Source organism: Oryzias latipes, chromosome 1, assembly GCF_053564925.1.
Source record: "Oryzias latipes strain Hd-rR chromosome 1, Olatipes_Hd-rR_3.1".
Lineage (NCBI taxonomy): Eukaryota > Metazoa > Chordata > Actinopteri > Beloniformes > Adrianichthyidae > Oryzias > Oryzias latipes.
The window spans coordinates 29,325,615-29,343,957 of NC_136237.1; the positions used below are offsets into that span (position 1 = coordinate 29,325,615).

At 40.0% G+C, this 18,343-nt stretch overlaps 1 protein-coding gene across 39 annotated transcripts in view; it reads right to left on the bottom strand.

Moving 5' to 3' along the window:
• Positions 1 to 2,120: 2,120 nt before the first annotated feature.
• Positions 2,121 to 18,343, bottom strand: part of LOC105358519 (uncharacterized) — a 44,266-nt gene continuing 28,043 nt past the window's right edge. For 29 of the 39 annotated variants that reach the window (XM_078952854.1, XM_078952944.1, XM_078952932.1 and 26 more), the window contains 27 exons: positions 18,279 to 18,326; positions 17,576 to 18,085; positions 17,158 to 17,411; positions 17,010 to 17,074; positions 16,746 to 16,891; positions 16,541 to 16,633; positions 15,414 to 15,467; positions 12,812 to 15,226; positions 12,394 to 12,647; positions 12,245 to 12,309; positions 11,981 to 12,126; positions 11,776 to 11,868; positions 10,655 to 10,708; positions 7,759 to 10,467; positions 7,341 to 7,594; positions 7,191 to 7,255; positions 6,927 to 7,072; positions 6,749 to 6,814; positions 6,499 to 6,558; positions 4,915 to 6,411; positions 4,497 to 4,750; positions 4,348 to 4,412; positions 4,084 to 4,229; positions 3,631 to 3,971; positions 3,406 to 3,470; positions 3,190 to 3,326; positions 2,121 to 3,001 (listed from right to left, as the gene is read on the bottom strand). In XM_078952854.1, coding sequence (XP_078808980.1) covers positions 2,898 to 3,001; positions 3,190 to 3,326; positions 3,406 to 3,470; positions 3,631 to 3,971; positions 4,084 to 4,229; positions 4,348 to 4,412; positions 4,497 to 4,750; positions 4,915 to 6,411; positions 6,499 to 6,558; positions 6,749 to 6,814; positions 6,927 to 7,072; positions 7,191 to 7,255; positions 7,341 to 7,594; positions 7,759 to 10,467; positions 10,655 to 10,708; positions 11,776 to 11,868; positions 11,981 to 12,126; positions 12,245 to 12,309; positions 12,394 to 12,647; positions 12,812 to 15,226; positions 15,414 to 15,467; positions 16,541 to 16,633; positions 16,746 to 16,891; positions 17,010 to 17,074; positions 17,158 to 17,411; positions 17,576 to 18,085; positions 18,279 to 18,326 — 10,106 coding nt within the window. In that variant the 3' untranslated portion in view covers positions 2,121 to 2,897. The remainder of the gene's footprint in view (positions 3,002 to 3,189; positions 3,327 to 3,405; positions 3,471 to 3,630; positions 3,972 to 4,083; positions 4,230 to 4,347; positions 4,413 to 4,496; positions 4,751 to 4,914; positions 6,412 to 6,498; positions 6,559 to 6,748; positions 6,815 to 6,926; positions 7,073 to 7,190; positions 7,256 to 7,340; positions 7,595 to 7,758; positions 10,468 to 10,654; positions 10,709 to 11,775; positions 11,869 to 11,980; positions 12,127 to 12,244; positions 12,310 to 12,393; positions 12,648 to 12,811; positions 15,227 to 15,413; positions 15,468 to 16,540; positions 16,634 to 16,745; positions 16,892 to 17,009; positions 17,075 to 17,157; positions 17,412 to 17,575; positions 18,086 to 18,278; positions 18,327 to 18,343) is intronic. The other 10 variants (XM_078952968.1, XM_078952964.1, XM_078952974.1 and 7 more) reach the window with 9 other exon arrangements.

Below are 18,343 nucleotides of genomic sequence, written 5' to 3' on the forward strand. Positions count from 1 at the left end.
AAACCCCCTTGTGGGCCTCCTTTTCTCCTGGGTGCCCCCCTCCTGGGCGGGGACGGCTGGCCCCTGCCTTGCTGCTTGCTGGACCAGCCGTGGGCCGGGTAGGTGGCTGCCTGGAGCGCGGAGCGGGTCTCCCTTGGGAGTACCTGGCGTGGGGCGGGGGATGCCCAGAACTTCTGGGTGGTGATGGGGTGCTCGTCTGGGGCTGTGGGCACTCTTCTCGGGTGGGGCCCGGCGTTGGGCCCTCCCGGCGCAGCGAGGGGAGCTGCTCTCCTGGTTGGGCTGGGGCTGCGCTGTCTGTCCCCCCGTGCCTCCCTGCTCTCTGGCTCTGGGGGCCCCGTGGTGGTCCTGCTGGCCCTGGCCTGGGCGGCAGATGTGATCACCCGGGGGCGGTTGTTCTGCGGCGGGGGTCTTGGTGTGGGGGTGGCTGGGAACTCTCCCTCCTTCTTTTCACATTCCACCATCCATTTTAGAAGAACATAAACACTCACCTAACCCTTGTGCTATCTTAGATTACCCCACCCTTACATTGACGTGTTCTCCCTACCATGACAAAGGTGGATAAAGGTGGAAAGATTTCATGTAAGCCATGGACACCAGTGAAAATCACAAATCATTGAAGAAAAAAGGTCCAGAGCATTGTCTAGTGGGTCTAGATGACCCAACTCCCAAAGTTTAAGTGCCTAGGATAGCACAATGGTTAAGCACAGGTGTTAGCTCACCTTTGCACTAATATTTTGTGTGATTGAATGAAATATTTCACACTAGTTGGTTTGAAAGCATAAGTATGTGTGTGTGAACACTATCTTTACTGTGTACATGTTGACATGTGGACATCTTTGCAGCCAACAGGTGTGTTTATAACATTTGAGTGTGTGTGTGGAAAGGCCCTGCCCCTTCTAGATTTGTATTACATCTAAACCTCACCGAAATGATAAACACCCAGCAACTTGTTGCTTTATGCTGCTTCATGGTTTTACCCCCCCCCCCTTAAAATCACCCTTCTACCCCCCCCCCCCCCCCCCCCTTCCCGTATCTAACATCAATCTAAAAAAAGAAAAATGGTCGGTTTTCCGCCCAATTTGACGGTTTTGGACCCAAGGACAGCATCCCAGTGGACAAGCCCCCACAAGCCAATAGCCACACAAAGAGTAGTATTACCCCACCCCCCACCCCCACCCCCCGTGGGCCAGGAACCTCAGTGATGGCTCTTTGCCAATGATGTTACAGCTTCTTTGCCTTCATTTCTGCAGGTTGAATGCCCTGATAATGGTGGCCACGGTGAACCTACTAAAGTTTGGACAAACTCTTAGTTCTTCTTCACCCATTGTCATGCTATGGACAATGACATGGTCAAAGACTGTTGCTCGCATCTCGTCTGTAATGATGGTGCGAGGTTAGCTTGCTCTCCCTCCTGGACCTCCTTCTCTCCCTTGTTGGCCTGCTCCTCTTCCTCCTCTGATTTGAACTCCTCTTCCTCATTGGCCTGCTTCTCTTCTTCGATGGCCAGCTCTTCTCCCTCCTCTGACTCGAATTCCACTTCCCCTGACTCATCCTTTATCCATTGTATTTGTTTGAAATCTTCATTAAACTGTGCTCTCTGAACTTCTTTTTATAAATGTGGTCACAGCATTAGAAACAAGTGTCTTCAATTTTGAGTTGTTGTGAGTAATGAATGACGTCAGGTGTGTTCATTGTGTTCAAATATTGCTGACTGTGGCAAGCATTTTGCATCACATGAGCTTTCATTTGAGAACATGAGCAGAGTCCTTTTGCAACTTGTGTTTTAGCAAAGAACAATGTGTCAAGATTTATGAGAATGGAGGATTGTGTTTTGTGAAGTGTGTATTTATGTGAAATGTGTTTATGCCATTGGAAAATGATGGCTAGATTTAGTAAATGTGTTTGGACAATTGGTCATTTGGTTTAAGGGACTGGCCTTTGTGTTTTAGCATTTGAGAAGAACTGTAATAAATTTATGACTGTTTTTTTTCAGATATGGAGTCATAAAAGGTACTCTGATATCGTAGTCAATTGAGAAACTGCATTATTATTGCAACCTTGTAAAAGAATGTTGTTGAAAAAAAATGCAAAGAAAGTATAAAACAGTCAAATGCAAAGAAGTTTTTTGAATGCTTTTTTTAATTGCTCAGTTGATTAATAATACAGTTTTATTACCCCCCCCCCCTCAATAAGACATATACAGAAATAATTTAGTAAAATCTGCTAAAGAAGAAAATGCTTACAAATAACTAGAATGACAGTACACTGACATTTCCGACAAGCAATAAATACCTGATTTAAAGGCAGTGCACATTCTTTCAAAACTGCTTTGATCCTGCAAAAGCAACATATTTAAAATTATTTACTCACTTAATCTCTTTTTTATGGATGTAGCTTCAAAATAAATATTTGAAAAAAGCAAAGAGAACAGTTACTCTAAGATGTTGTCTGGGAATTCCAGGCATCCCTGTTTTTAGCATCAGTTGTTTGAGTTATGTTGTAGTCTACATCCAAATCTAAACTCCTGTTCTCTTTCAGAGTGCACAATGCCTCTAGATAGTTAACTGCAAAGCCCTTTTAAATAAGAAATAAATATTTTGTTCACTTTCATTGATATATGTGCATTTTTCAATGAAATAGCTTTCATTCTCAAAACAAAAAAATAATACATAATGTGAACTTTTTTTATCACAGAGAACTGATTAGTAATATAAATAGCATATGATATTAAATCTAAAAAATACTGTTAATTTGTCGTGATTTCTGACTGATTGCATTCATCCCTTTACCATATGCTGCAGTTGCAAAATTCACAACACACATATTTTCTTCTGCTCTTTTGTATACATTTCAAAAAAAGACTGTGGGATAAGTTGGTTGAAGTCAAAGCTTTGGTTCTATATGCTGATAAGCATCTGTGCTACAGCGAGCACAGTCAGTGAAAAGAAGGCCAATGTGCCCATGGTGGGTTGTGGAGGGCTGCTTGATGTTGTTGTTGACTCTGAAACAATTGAATAAAAGATCCTTTGGTTAATTCAGATGATTCTTAAGGCCTAATATTCTTTAAATTTAAAGAAACAGCACTAAAGTCTGTATGATGATATTTTGATCCTACATTTTTATAGTTTTCCCATTAGTTCCCCAAAAAAGTTTTTAAACATTTACATAAAGAATATTGTTGTTACTTACCCACAGATGCACTGCCTTTTATGAAATCTAAGACTGAGCTTTGCAGTTGAGTTTCAAACAGTCGATTAGTCGTGGCTGCATCTGGAACTAACGTTTTAGAGTAAATAAGATACCCGTCTATAACCGTGGATCCACTCCTGTAGTAAAAAATACATAGAAATTCTTTAATATACCTAGTCAAATGACATTTAAACAGTTGTTTCTGTAATAACTTACGTGAATGAATTAATAATGAACCGTTTGAAGGCTGATGGGTTCAGCAATTTGCCAATTCTGTTAATCTGAAAGACAGTGAAAGTGTCAGACATGTATGCAAATACTTTAAAACAAAGAGAGAAAACAAGAAATTGCCTGTTTTCTTTTGTTTACTAAAATTAGGTTTTTTTTATTAGTATTTGGCAGTTTGCAATAGGAGAAAGTTGCACTTTGCTGGATTATTACCTCAGTGATAACTTCTAAAGCTAAAGCCTTGTAAGCTGCTGAATCTTTGTTGGCATAATCTGGGTTAAACACTCTGACAAGACGAAATTTAAGCCTAAGGGTTCCCTCTGTGGAAGTTGGAGGGTCTGTTGCTGGTGTGGTTGCTGTAGTAGAAGTGGTGGAAGACGCTGTGGTTGCAGAAGTGTTTGCAGTAGCAGGGACAGTTGTTGAGTTTGTTGTAGCTGGGAGAGATGTTGAGTTTGTTGCAGCAGGGACAGTTATTGAGTTTGTTGCAGCCGGGACAGCTGTTGAGTTTGTTGCAGCCGGGACAGTTGTTGTAGTTGTGGGATCAATGTAGTTGGCTGCATCAAAAACAATATGTCAGTTTTTACAGATATAAAATGTGGAGGCATACAATTCATTAAATTACAAATGAAACATGAAAAAAGTCAGCCGGTTTTCTTGCATACGTACTTGCATTAACACTGCCAGCTGAAATGTTCAGGCCGGTGTTGTTGCTGGTAAGTTCAGTGTTAAGTACTGTTGTTGCATTTGCCAGTGTGGGAATTGAGCTGTTATCTCTAAACACCAAACCCATTTCAGGGAGCACTGATCCACTCCTGTGATAAAACAGAGAAGAAGTCACTTTTTGAAATTTAAACAAAGACCAAATGATTTATTAAACAATGAAATATATTTAAAATACATAGATTTGTATGTAAAAGCATGCACTCTTACCGGAACGCAATGACATAAGAACGAAGGAAAAAGACTCCATAGATTCTTCTGCACACAATGTTAACCTAAAACAAAATGTCATGGAAAATAATGAAGAAACGTATAATGTATATATAAAAGAATAATAGTGTAGGGAAAAAAAACTGTACCTGGATGATCACTACTTGAGCAAGTTGTTTAAATCTCACAGAGTTCCTATCCCCAAGATCTGATGTAAATGCGTCAAGAAGACGGAAGGAAATACTCAAGGCTCGTTCATTGCCTGTGGGAGGATCTGTTGGGAGAACAGTTGTGGGTGCAACAGTTGTAGGGGTGGTCACATCAGGTTGGGTGGTGACTGGTTTAGTAGTTGGAATTGGAGTAGTCTGAACCGATGCTCCACTTGTGGCAATGGTTGACGGTGCTGTATGAAGAATGGCAGAGAAGAATAAAATATTAAAATCTTAAATATGTTCATGAATAAGGAATGGCCAATGTTCAAAAGATATTTGTTCAACTGAAAAATGAATATACTGTATAGAAAAAGGGGGGTCTGCTTTATTCATTTTTTAAAATAGCCCATGTTACCTGGTGAAAGTGTAGTAGATGTGGTTCCAGATACAGTAGTTTGGACTTGGAAGGTTGTATTTTGCTCTGGTGATGTTTTTGTAGTTGATGTTGAAGTTGTAGTATTTGGTGGGGGAGTTGCAGTGACTGGTGGGGAAGTTGCACCGGATAGTGTTGGAGAAGTGTTGACGATTGTTGTGGACACTGTAATGTTTGAAGAAGTTGCAGTGACTGGTGGGGAAGTTGCAGCGGTTGGTGTTGGAGTGGTGCTCACAAACAGGGAAGATGCTGTAACATTTGGTGAAGTTGCAGTGACTGGTGGGGAAGTTGTAGCAGTTGGTGTTGGAGTTGTGCTCACAAACAGGGAAGATGCTGTAACATTTGGTAAAGTTGCAGTTACAGGAGTTGAATTTGAAACGACTGGAGGTGAAGTTGCAGTGACTGGAGGTAAAGTTGCAGTGACTAGAGGTGAAATTGCAGTGACTGTAGATGAAGTGGATGTTGCTGTTGGTGAATTTGAAGTTACTGGAGGTGAGGTTGCAGTGACTGGAGGTGAAGTTGCAGCGGTTGGTGTTGGAGTTGTGCTTACAAACAGGGAAGATGCTGTAACATTTGGTGAAGTTGCAGTGACTAGAGTAGAAGTTGCAGTGACTGTAGATGAAATTGATGTTGCTGTTGGTGAATTTGAAGTAACTGGAGGTGAGGTCGCAGTGACTGAAGGTGAAGATGAAGTGACTGGAGATGGAGTTGCAGTGACTGGAGGTGAAGTTGAAGTTGCTGTTGGTGAATTTGAAGTGATTGGAGCTGAGGTTGCAGTGACTGGAAGTGAAGTTGCAGTTTTTGTTGGTGAATTTGAAGTGACTGGAGGTGATGTTGCAGTGAATGGAGGTGATGTTACAGTGGCTGTTGGTGAATTTGAAGTGACTGGAGTTGAAGTTACAGTGACTGTAGATGAAGTTGAAGTTACTGTTGGTGAAGATGAAGTAACTGGAGATGAAGTTGCAGTGACTGGAAGTGAAGTTGCAGTTGTTGTTGGTGAATTTGAAGTGACTGGAGGTGAGGTTGCAGTGAATGGAGATAATGTTGCAGTGACAGGAAGTGAAGTTGCAGTGACTGTAGATGAAGTTGAAGTTGCTGTTGTTGAAGATGAAGTTGCTGTTGGAGAAGATGAAGTAACTGGAGGTGAGGTTGCAGTGACTGAAGGTGAAGATGAAGTGACTTGAGATGAAGTTGCAGTGACTGGAGGGGAAGTTGCAGTGGATGTTGGTGAAGATGAAGTAACTGGAGATGAAGTTGCAGTGACTGGAGGTGAAGTTGCAGTTTCTGTTGGTGAATTTGAAGTGACTGGAGATGAAGTTGCAGTGAATGGAGGTGAAGTTGCAGTGACTGGAGGTGAAGTAGTGGTGTCTGAAAGTGAAGTTGCAGTGACTGTAGGTGAATTTGAAGTGACTGGAGGTGAGGTATCAGTAATTGATGAAGTGTTCTCAGTAGATGATATTTTGCTTAGTGTTGGCAAAACTAGAGTGAAAGCAAATTGGTTAATTTAAAATGTGGTGTTCAGTTTAAATAAGTTCAATGTTGGAGTGATTCTTAATGAAGTTTTACTTGTTGGTGTTGTGTTGGCTGATGCTGTAGGTGCAGTGACTGATGATAAAGTTGCACTAACTGTAAGTAAAGTTGCAATAACTACTGGTTAATTAAATAAAATTGTGCTTTACATTTTTCCCATTAAAATATTCCTCTGATGTCACATGTCAAATTTTCTGGAAAAAGTTATTCTAGCGCTGTATGATATCACCTTAAAAAGTCTATTTAATGCCAAAGAAAAAGAGTTTAATTGTCTAAATTTTATTACCTGCTGTGGGTGTTGTAGCCGAGACAGTTGGTGTGGTTGTTGTAGTTGTGGGATCAATGTAGTTGGCTGCATCAAAAACAATATGTCAGTTTTTACAGATATAAAATGTGGAGGCATACAATTCATTAGATTACAAATGAAACATGAAAAAAGTCAGCCGGTGTTCTTGCATACATACTTGCATTAACACTGCCAGCTGAAATGTTCAGGCCGGTGTTGTTGCTGGTAAGTTCAGTGTTAAGTACTGTTGTTGCATTTTCCAGTGTGGGAATTGAGCTGTTGTCTCTAAATACCAATCCCATTTCAGGGAGTACTGATCCACTCCTGTGATAAAACAGAGAAGAAGTCACTTTTTGAAATGTAAGCAAAGACCAAATGATTTATTAAACAATAAACTATATTTAAAATACATAGATTTTAATGTAAAAGCATGCACTCTTACCGGAACGCAATGACATAAGAACGAAGGAAAAAGACTCCATAGATTCTTCTGCACACAATGTTAACCTAAAACAAAATGTCATGGAAAATAATGAATACACGTATTATGTATATATAAAAGAATAATAGTGTAGGGAAAAAAAAACTGTACCTGGATGATCAATACTTGAGCAAGTTGTTTAAATCTCGCAGAGTTCCTATCCCCAAGATCTGATGTAAATGTGTCAAGAAGACGGAAGGAAATACTCAAGGCTCGTTCATTGCCTGTGGGAGGATCTGTTGGGAGAACGGTTGTGGGTGCAACAGTTGTAGGGGTGGTCACATCAGGTTGGGTGGTGACTGGTTTAGTTGTTGGAATTGGAGTAGTCTGAACCGATGCTCCACTTGTAGCAATGGTTGACGGTGCTGTATGAAGAATGGCAGAGAAGAATAAAATATTAAAATCTTAAATATGTTCATGAATAAGGAATGGCAAATGTTCAAAAGATATTCCTTCAAATGAAAAATGAATATACTGTGTAGAAAAAAGGGGGTCTGCTTTATTCATTTTTTAAAATAGCCCATGTTACCTGGTGAAAGTGTAGTAGATGTGGTTCCAGATACAGTAGTTTGGACTTGGAAGGTTGTATTTTGCTCTGGTGATGTTTTTGTAGTTGATGTTGAAGTTGTAGTATTTGGTGGGGGAGTTGCAGTGACTGGTGGGGAAGTTGCACCGGATAGTGTTGGAGAAGTGTTGACGATTGTTGTGGACACTGTAATGTTTGAAGAAGTTGCAGTGACTGGTGGGGAAGTTGCAGCGGTTGGTGTTGGAGTGGTGCTCACAAACAGGGAAGATGCTGTAACATTTGGTGAAGTTGCAGTTACAGGAGTTGAAGTAAAAACGACTGGAGGTGAAGTTGTAGTGACTGTAGACGAAGTTAAAGTAACTGTTGGTGAATTTGAAATGACTGGAGGTGAAGTTGCAGTGACTGAAGATGAATTGGAAGTGACTGGAGATGAAGTTGCAGTGACTGGAGATGAAGTTGCAGTAACTGTAGGTGAAGTTAAATTTACTGTTGGTGAATTTGAACTGACTGGAGATGAAGTTTCAGTGAATGCAGGGGAAGTTAGAGTGACTGGAGGTGAAGTTGCAGTGCCTGGAGGTGAAGTTGCAGTAACTGTAGGTGAAGTTAAATTTACTGTTGGTGAATTTGAACTGACTGGAGATGAAGTTTCAGTGAATGCAGGGGAAGTTAGAGTGACTGGAAGTGAAGTTGCAGTGCCTGGAGGTGAAGTTGCAGTAACTGTAGTTGAAGTTAAATTTACTGTTGGTGAATTTGAAGTGAGTGGAGATGAAGTTGCAGTGTCTGAAGGTGAATTTGAAGTCACTGTAGATGAAGTAGCAGTGAATGGAGGTGAAGTTAAAGTTACTGTTGGTGAATTTGAAGTAACTGGAGATGAATTTACAGTGAATGGAGAGGAAGTTGTATTGACTGGAGATGAAGTTGCGGTGACTGGAAGTGATGTTGCGGTGAATGGATGTGAAGTTGTAATGGATGGAGATGAAGTTGCAGTGACTGTAGGTGAAGTTAAAGTTATTGTTGGTGAATTTGAAGTGACTGGAGATGTAGTTGCAGTGAATGCAGGGGAAGTTGTAGTGACTGAAGGTGAATTTGAAGTCACTGGAGATGTAGTTGCAGTGACTGGAGATGAAGTCGTAGTGACTGAAGGTGAATTTGAAGTCACTGGAGATGAAGTTGCAGTGACTGTAGGCAAGGTTGTAGTGACTGTTGGTGAATTTGAAGTCACTGGAGATGAAGTTGCAGTGAATGCAGGGGAAGTTTCAGTGACTGGAGGGGAAGTTGCAGAGACTGAAGGTGAATTTGAAGTGACTGGAGATGAAGTTGCAGTGAATGCAGAGGAAGTTGTAGTGACTGTAGATGAAGTTTCGGTGACTGGAAGTGTTGTTGCGGTGAATGGATGTGAAGTTATAGTGGATGGAGCTGAAGTTGGAGTGTCTGGAGGTGAAGTTGCAGTGGATGGAGATGAAGTTGCATTGACTGTAGGTGAAGTTAAAGTTATTGTTGGTGAATTTGAAGTGACTGGAGGTGAAGGTGCAGTGAATGTAGGGGAAGTTTCAGTGACTGAATGTGAATTTGAAGTGACTGGAGATGAAGTTGCAGTGGCTGAAGGAGAATTTGAAGTGACTGGAGATGAAGTTGCAGTGAATGCAGGGGAAGTTGCAGTGACTGAAGGTGAATTTGAAGTCACTGGAGATGTAGTTGCAGTGACTGGAGATGAAGTTGTAGTGACTGAAGGTGAATTTGAAGTCACTGGAGATAAAGTTGCAGTGACTGTAGGCAAGGTTGTAGTGACTGTTGGTGAATTTGAAGTCACTGGAGATGAAGTTGCAGTGAATGCAGGGGAAGTTGAAGGGACTGGAGGTGAACTTGCGCTGGATGGAGGTGAAGTTGCAGTGACTGGAAATGATGCTTCAGTGAATGTAGAGGAAGTTGCAGTGACTGAAGGTGAATTTGAAGTGACTGGAGGTGAAGTTGCAGTGACTGGAGGTGAAGTTGCGGTGACTGGAGGTGAAGTTGCAGTGAATGCAGAGGAAGTTGTAGTGACTGGAGATGAAGTTTCGGTGACTGGAAGTGGTGTTGCAGTGACTGAATGTGAATTTGAAGTGACTGGAGATGAAGTTGCAGTGGCTGAAGGAGAATTTGAAGTGACTGGAGATGAAGTTGCAGTGAATGCAGGGGAAGTTGCAGTGACTGAAGGTGAATTTGAAGTGACTGGAGATGTAGTTGCAGTGAATTCAGGGGAAGTTGCAGTGACTGAAGGTGAATTTGAAGTCACTGGAGATGAAGTTGCAGTGAATGCAGGGGAAGTTTCAGTGACTGGAGATAAAGTTGCGGTGACTTTAAGTGATGTTGGATTGGATGGAGGTGAAGATGAAGTGTCAGGAGGTGAAGTTGCAGTGACTGGAGGTGAAGTTGAAGGGACTGGAGGTGAACTTGCAGTGGATGGAGGTGAAGTTGCAGTGACTGGAAGTGAATTTGAAGGGACTGAAGATAAAGTGAATGCAGGGGACGTTCCAGTGACTGGAGATGATGTTGCAGTGAATGTGGAGGAAGTTGCAGTGACTGAAGGTGAATTTGAAGTGACTGGAGGTGAAGTTGCAGTGACTGGAGGTGAAGTTGCGGTGACTGGAGGTGAAGTTGCAGTGACTGGAAGTGAGGTAGCAGTAATTGTTGAAGTGTTCTCAGTAGATGATGTTTTGCTTAGTGTTGGCAAAACTAGTGGTGAAAACAAATTGGTTAATTCAAAATGTGGTGTTCAGTTTAAATAAGTTCAGTGTTCCACATGTTGCAGTTCTGTAAATCCTGTTATAAGCAGTTTGTATATTATAAAAGAACAAGACGTCTTCTACATGTAAAAGAAGACAGCAAAATTTATGTATAACTGGTTGTGTTTTAATATTACCTATTGTGGATGGCTCATTTCCTGTCGTAGAGAGAGCACTTGATGTGACAGCACCTGCAACATAATGAAAATGATCAAATTAAAACATAAAACAGGAAAAATATTTCTTATGTCTCGACCTGTAGAAATAAGTTGATGTCATGTATTAGAAAGAAATGGAATCATAAATTCAATTCAAATTCAAATATGTCGTGTTTCAAATCAAAACAACAATTACATAAAATAAAATGTAAAAAATATAACAAAAAAAATACTGCTGGAAGTGGTAAGACCTAAGTGACTAAAAAATCATGATAGAGAAATTTAAAGTAATATGCTTGACTATGTGCACTTTTGAAGACTGGGAAAATGGGAAGGTTCAATAATTTCTACTTCTGTGGTAAGAAAACCTATATGTTTGCACAATAATTAATAAACATATATGGTGTAACCATATTAGAAATTACTTTTCTACAAAACTTTGATGCTTAATATTTATTGAACTCTCAGTTTCTTTGGAGCACAATTTACCTGGCATAGATGTGGTTGGTTTAACTTGCTGTGTCGTTATATTTTGCTGTGGTAAGATTGTTAAAACTGGTGAAGTTTCTTTAGCTGTTGCTGATGTTGCACTAACTGTTGATAAAGATTCTTGGACTGGTGCTGATACGGTGACTGTTGCTGAGGTTCCACTAAATATATGTGAAGTTGCATTAAATGTTGGTGAAGATGCTGCTGGTGAAGTTTGATTTGTTGGTATTAGAGATGCTATGGTTGATGGTGTAGATGAAGTGACTGATGATGAAGTTGTACTAACTGCAGGTGAAGTTGCATTAAACTTTGGTGAAGATGTACTAATTGGTATTGAAGTTGGACTAATTATTGATGAAGTTTTACTTGTTGGTGTTGTGTTGGCTGATGCTGTATGTGCAGTGACATATGATGAAGTTGGACAAACTGTATGTGACGTTGCAATAACTAATGGTTAATTAAATAAAATTGTGCTTTACATTTTTCCCATTAAAACATTCTTATGATGTCACATGTCAAATCTTCTGGAAAAGGTAATTCTAGCGCTGTTTGATATTACCTTAAAAAAGTCTGTTAAATGCCACAGAATTTAACTGTCTATATTTTATTACCTGCTGTGGGTGTTGTAGCAGGGAGAGTTGTTAAGATTGTTGTAGCCGGGACAGTTGGTGTGGTTGTTGTAGTTGTGGGATCAATGTAGTTGGCTGCATCAAAAACAATGTGTCAGTTTTTACAGATATAAAATGTGGAGGTATACAATTCATTAAATTACAAATGAATGAGGAAACAAGTCAGCCGGTTTTCTGGCATACGTACTTGCATTAACACTGCCAGCTGAAATGTTTAGACCGGTATTGTTGCTGGTAAGTTCAGTGTTAAGTACTGTTGTTGCATTTTCCATTGTGGGAATTGAGCTGTTGTCTCTAAATACCAAACCCATTTCAGGGAGCACTGATCCACTCCTGTGATAAAACAGAGAAGAAGTCACTTTTTGAAATGTAAGCAAAGACCAAATGATTTATTAAACAATAAAATATATTTAAAATACATAGATTTTAATGTAATAGCATGCACACTTACCGGAACGCAATGACATAAGAACGAAGGAAAAAGACTCCATAGATTCTTCTGCACACAATGTTAACCTAAAACAAAATGTCATGGAAAATAATGAAAAAACGTATTATGTATATATAAAAGAATAATAGTGTAGGGAAAAAAAACTGTACCTGGATGATCAATACTTGAGCAAGTTGTTTAAATCTCGCAGAATTCCTATCCCCAAGATCTGATGTAAATGTGTCAAGAAGACGGAAGGAAATGCTCAAGCCTCGTTCATTGCCTGTGGGAGGATCTGTTGGGAGAACGGTTGTGGGTGCAACAGTTGTTGGGGTGGTCACATCAGGTTGGGTGGTGACTGGTTTAGTAGTTGGAATTGGAGTAGTCTGAACCGATGCTCCACTTGTGGCAATGGTTGACGGTGCTGTATGAAGAATGGCAGAGAAGAATAAAATATTAAAATCTTATATATGTTCATGAATAAGGAATGGCCAATGTTCAAAAGATATTCCTTCAAATGAAAAATGAATATACTGTGTAGAAAAAAAGGGGTCTGCTTTATTCAATTTTTAAAATAGCCCATGTTACCTGGTGAAAGTGTAGTAGATGTGGTTCCAGATACAGTAGTTTGGACTTGGAAGGTTGTATTTTGCTCTGGTGATGTTTTTGTAGTTGATGTTGAAGTTGTAGTATTTGGTGGGGGAGTTCCAGTGACTGGTGGGGAAGTTGCACTGGATAGTGTTGGAGAAGTGTTGACGATTGTTGTGGACACTGTAATGTTTGAAGAAGTTGAAGTGACTGGAGATGAAGTTGCAGCGGTTGGTGTTGGAGTTGTGCTCACAAACAGGGAAGATGCTGTAACATTTGGTGAAGTTTCAGTTACATGAGTTGAAGTAAAAACGACTGGAGGTGAAGTTGCAGTGACTGGAGATGAAGTTCCGGTGACTGGAAGTGATGTTGCGGTGAATGGATGTGAAGTTGGAGTGGATAGAGGTGAAGATGAAGTGTCGGGAGGTAAAGTTGCAGTGAGTGGAAGTGAAGTTGATGGGACTGGAGGTGAAATTGTGGTGGATGGAAGTGAAGATGCAGAGACTGTAGACGAAGTTAAAGTAACTGTTGGTGAATTTGAACTGACTGGAGATGAATTTTCAGTGAATGCAGGGGAAGTTGCAGTGACTGAAAGTGAATTTGAAGTGACTGGAGATGAATTTTCAGTGAATGCAGGGGAAGTTGCAGTGACTGAAGGTGAATTTGAAGTGACTGGAGATGAAGTTGCAGTGACCGGAGATGAAGCTGCAGTGACTGGAGATGAAGTTAAATTTACTGTTGGTGAATTTGAACTGACTGGAGATGAAGTTGCAGTGAATGCATGGGAAGTTGCAGTGACTGTAGCTGAATTTGAAGTGACTGGAGATGAAGTTGCAGTGTCTGAAGGTGAATTTGAAGTCACTGTAGATGAAGTTGCAGTGACTGGAGGTGAAGTTTCAGTGACTGAAGGTGAATTTGACGTGACTGGAGATGAAGTTGCAGTGAATGCAGAGGAAGTTGCAGTGACTGGAGATGAAGTTGCGGTGACTGGAAGTGGTGTTTCGGTGAATGGATGTGAAGTTGGAGTGGATGGAGGTGAAGTTGGAGTGCCTGGAGGTGAAGTTGCAATGGATGGAGGTGAAGTTGCAGTGACTGTAGGTGAAGTTAAAGTTATTGTTGGTGAATTTGAAGTGACTGGAGATGAAGTTGCAGTGACTGTAGGCGAAGTTGTAGTGACTGTTGGTGAATTTGAAGTGACTGGAGATGAAGTTGCAGTGACTGGAGATGAAGTTGTAGTGACTGTTGGTGAATTTGAAGTGACTGGAGATGAAGTTGCAGTGACTGTAGGCGAAGTTGTAGTGACTGTTGGTGAATTTGAAGTGACTGGAGATGAAGTTGCAGTGACTGTAGGTGAAGTTAAAGTTTCTGTTGGTGAATTTGAAGTGACTGGAGATGAAGTTCCGGTGACTGGAAGTGATGTTGCGGTGAATGGATGTGAAGTTGGAGTGGATAGAGGTGAAGATGAAGTGTCGGGAGGTAAAGTTGCAGTGAGTGGAAGTGAAGTTGATGGGACTGGAGGTGAAATTGTGGTGGATGGAAGTGAAGATGCAGAGACTGTAGACGAAGTTAAAGTAACTGTTGGTGAATTTGAACTGACTGGAGATGAATTTTCAGTGAATGCAGGGGAAGTTGCAGTGACTGAAGGTGAATTTGAAGTGACTGGAGATGAAGTTGCAGTGACTGGAGATGAAGTTAAATTTACTGTTGGTGAATTTGAACTGACTGGAGATGAAGTTAAATTTACTGTTGGTGAATTTGAACTGACTGGAGATGAAGTTGCAGTGAATGCATGGGAAGTTGCAGTGACTGGAGATGAAGTTGCGGTGACTGGAAGTGGTGTTTCGGTGAATGGATGTGAAGTTGGAGTGGATGGAGGTGAAGTTGGAGTGTCTGGAGGTGAAGTTGCAATGGATGGAGGTGAAGTTGCAGTGACTGTAGGTGAAGTTAAAGTTATTGTTGGTGAATTTGAAGTGACTGGAGATGAAGTTGCAGTGAAAGCAGGGGAAGTTTCAGTGACTGGAGATAAAGTTTCGGTGACTTTAAGTGATGTTGGATTGGATGGAGGTGAAGATGAAGTGTCAGGAGGTGAAGTTACAGTGACTGGAGGTGAAGTTGAAGGGACTGGAGGTGAACTTGCGGTGGATGGAGGTGAAGTTGCAGTGACTGGAAGTGAATTTGAAGGGACTGAAGATGAAGTGAATGCAGGGGACGTTCCAGTGACTGGAGATGATGTTGCAGTGAATGTGGAGGAAGTTGCAGTGACTGAAGGTGAATTTGAAGTGACTGGAGGTGAAGTTGCAGTGACTGGAGGTGAAGTTGCGGTGACTGGAGGTGAAGTTGCAGTGACTGGAAGTGAGGTAGCAGTAATTGTTGAAGTGTTCTCAGTAGATGATGTTTTGCTTAGTGTTGGCAAAACTAGTGGTGAAAACAAATTGGTTAATTCAAAATGTGGTGTTCAGTTTAAATAAGTTCAGTGTTCCACATGTTGCAGTTCTGTAAATCCTGTTATAAGCAGTTTGTATATTATAAAAGAACAAGACGTCTTCTACATGTAAAAGAAGACAGCAAAATTTATGTATAACTGGTTGTGTTTTAATATTACCTATTGTGGATGGCTCATTTCCTGTCGTAGAGAGAGCACTTGATGTGACAGCACCTGCAACATAATGAAAATGATCAAATTAAAACATAAAACAGGAAAAATATTTCTTATGTCTCGACCTGTAGAAATAAGTTGATGTCATGTATTAGAAAGAAATGGAATCATAAATTCAATTCAAATTCAAATATGTCGTGTTTCAAATCAAAACAACAATTACATAAAATAAAATGTAAAAAATATAACAAAAAAAATACTGCTGGAAGTGGTAAGACCTAAGTGACTAAAAAATCATGATAGAGAAATTTAAAGTAATATGCTTGACTATGTGCACTTTTGAAGACTGGGAAAATGGGAAGGTTCAATAATTTCTACTTCTGTGGTAAGAAAACCTATATGTTTGCACAATAATTAATAAACATATATGGTGTAACCATATTAGAAATTACTTTTCTACAAAACTTTGATGCTTAATATTTATTGAACTCTCAGTTTCTTTGGAGCACAATTTACCTGGCATAGATGTGGTTGGTTTAACTTGCTGTGTCGTTATATTTTGCTGTGGTAAGATTGTTAAAACTGGTGAAGTTTCTTTAGCTGTTGCTGATGTTGCACTAACTGTTGATAAAGATTCTTGGACTGGTGCTGATACGGTGACTGTTGCTGAGGTTCCACTAAATATATGTGAAGTTGCATTAAATGTTGGTGAAGATGCTGCTGGTGAAGTTTGATTTGTTGGTATTAGAGATGCTATGGTTGATGGTGTAGATGAAGTGACTGATGATGAAGTTGTACTAACTGCAGGTGAAGTTGTATTAAACTTTGGTGAAGATGTACTAATTGGTATTGAAGTTGGACTAATTATTGATGAAGTTTTACTTGTTGGTGTTGTGTTGGCTGATGCTGTATGTGCAGTGACATATGATGAAGTTGGACAAACTGTAAGTGAAGTTGCAATAACTAATGGTTAATTAAATAAAATTGTGCTTTACATTTTTCCCATTAAAACATTCTTATGATGTCACATGTCAAATCTTCTGGAAAAGGTAATTCTAGCGCTGTTTGATATTACCTTAAAAAAGTCTGTTTAATGCCACAGAAAAAGAGTTTAACTGTCTATATTTTATTACCTGCTGTGGGTGTTGTAGCAGGGAGAGTTGTTAAGATTGTTGTAGCCGGGACAGTTGGTGTGGTTGTTGTAGTTGTGGGATCAATGTAGTTGGCTGCATCAAAAACAATTTGTCAGTTTTTACAGATATAAAATGTGGAGGCATACAATTCATTACATTACAAATGAATGAGGAAACAAGTCAGCCGGTATTCTTGCATACGTACTTGCATTAACACTGCCAGCTGAAATGTTCAGACCGGTATTGTTGCTGGTAAGTTCAGTGTTAAGTACTGTTGTTGCATTTTCCATTGTGGGAATTGAGCTGTTGTCTCTAAATACCAAACCCATTTCAGGGAGCACTGATCCACTCCTGTGATAAAACAGAGAAGAAGTCACTTTTTGAAATGTAAGCAAAGACCAAATGATTTATTAAACAATAAACTATATTTAAAATACATAGATTTTAATGTAAAAGCATGCACTCTTACCGGAACGTAATGACATAAGACCGAAGGAATAAGACTCCATAGATTTTTCTGCACACAATGTTTACCTAAAACAAAATGTCATGGAAAATAATGAAGAAACGTATAATATATATATAAAAGAATAATAGTGTAGGGAAAAAAACTGTACCTGGATGATCAATACTTGAGCAAGTTGTTTAAATCTCGCAGAGTTCCTATCCTCAAGATCTGATGTAAATGTGTCAAGAAGACGGAAGGAAATGCTCACTGCTCGTTCATTGCCTGTGGGAGGATCTGTTGGGAGAACGGTTGTGGGTGCAACAGTTGTTGGGGTGGTCACATCAGGTTGGGTGGTGACTGGTTTAGTAGTTGGAATTGGAGTAGTCTGAACCGATGCTCCACTTGTAGCAATGGTTGACGGTGCTGTATGAAGAATGGCAGAGAAGAATAAAATATTAAAATTTTATATATGTTCATGAATTAGGAATGGCAAATGTTCAAAAGATATTCCTTCAACTGAAAAATGAATATACTGTATAGAAAAAGGGGGGTCTGCTTTATTCATTTTTTAAAATAGCCCATGTTACCTGGTGAAAGTGTAGTAGATGTGGGTCCAGATACAGTAGTTTCGACTTGGAAGGTTGTATTTTGCTCTGGTGATGTTTTTGTAATTGGTGTTGAAGTTGTATTATTTGGTGGGGGAGTTGCAGTGACTGGTGGGGAAGTTGCACCGGATAGTGTTGGAAAAGTGTTGACAATGGGTGTGGACACTGTAATGTTTGAAGAAGTTGCAGTGACTGGTGGGGAAGTTGCAGCGGTTGGTGTTGGAGTTGTGCTCACAAACAGGGAAGATGCTGTAACATTTGGTGAAGTTTCAGTTACAGGAGTTGAAGTAAAAACGACTGTAGATGAAGCTGCAGTGACTGGTGCTGAAGTTGCAGTGACTGGAGGTGAAGTTGCAGTGAATGGAGGGGACGTTCCAGTGACTGGAGATGAAGTTGAAGTGACTGAAGGGGAAGTTGCAGTGACTGGTGGTGAGGTTGCAGCAACGGTTGAAGTGTACTCAGTAGATGATATTTTGCTTATTGTTGGCAAAACTAGTGGTGAAAGCAAATGGTTCAGTTATTTATTTTTTCATTCTGTTTAAATAATTACTATATGCCAAATGTTATGTAAGTTATGTAAATCCCGTCAGAAGCAGTTTTCAGATGATAAATGACAATAGGGTTTTTCACATGTAAAATAAGACATATATATAATTATGTATAACTGGTTCAGTTGTAATATTACCTATTGTGGTTGGCTCATTTCCTGTTGTAGAGGAAGATGTGACAGCACCTGCCACAAAATGTAAA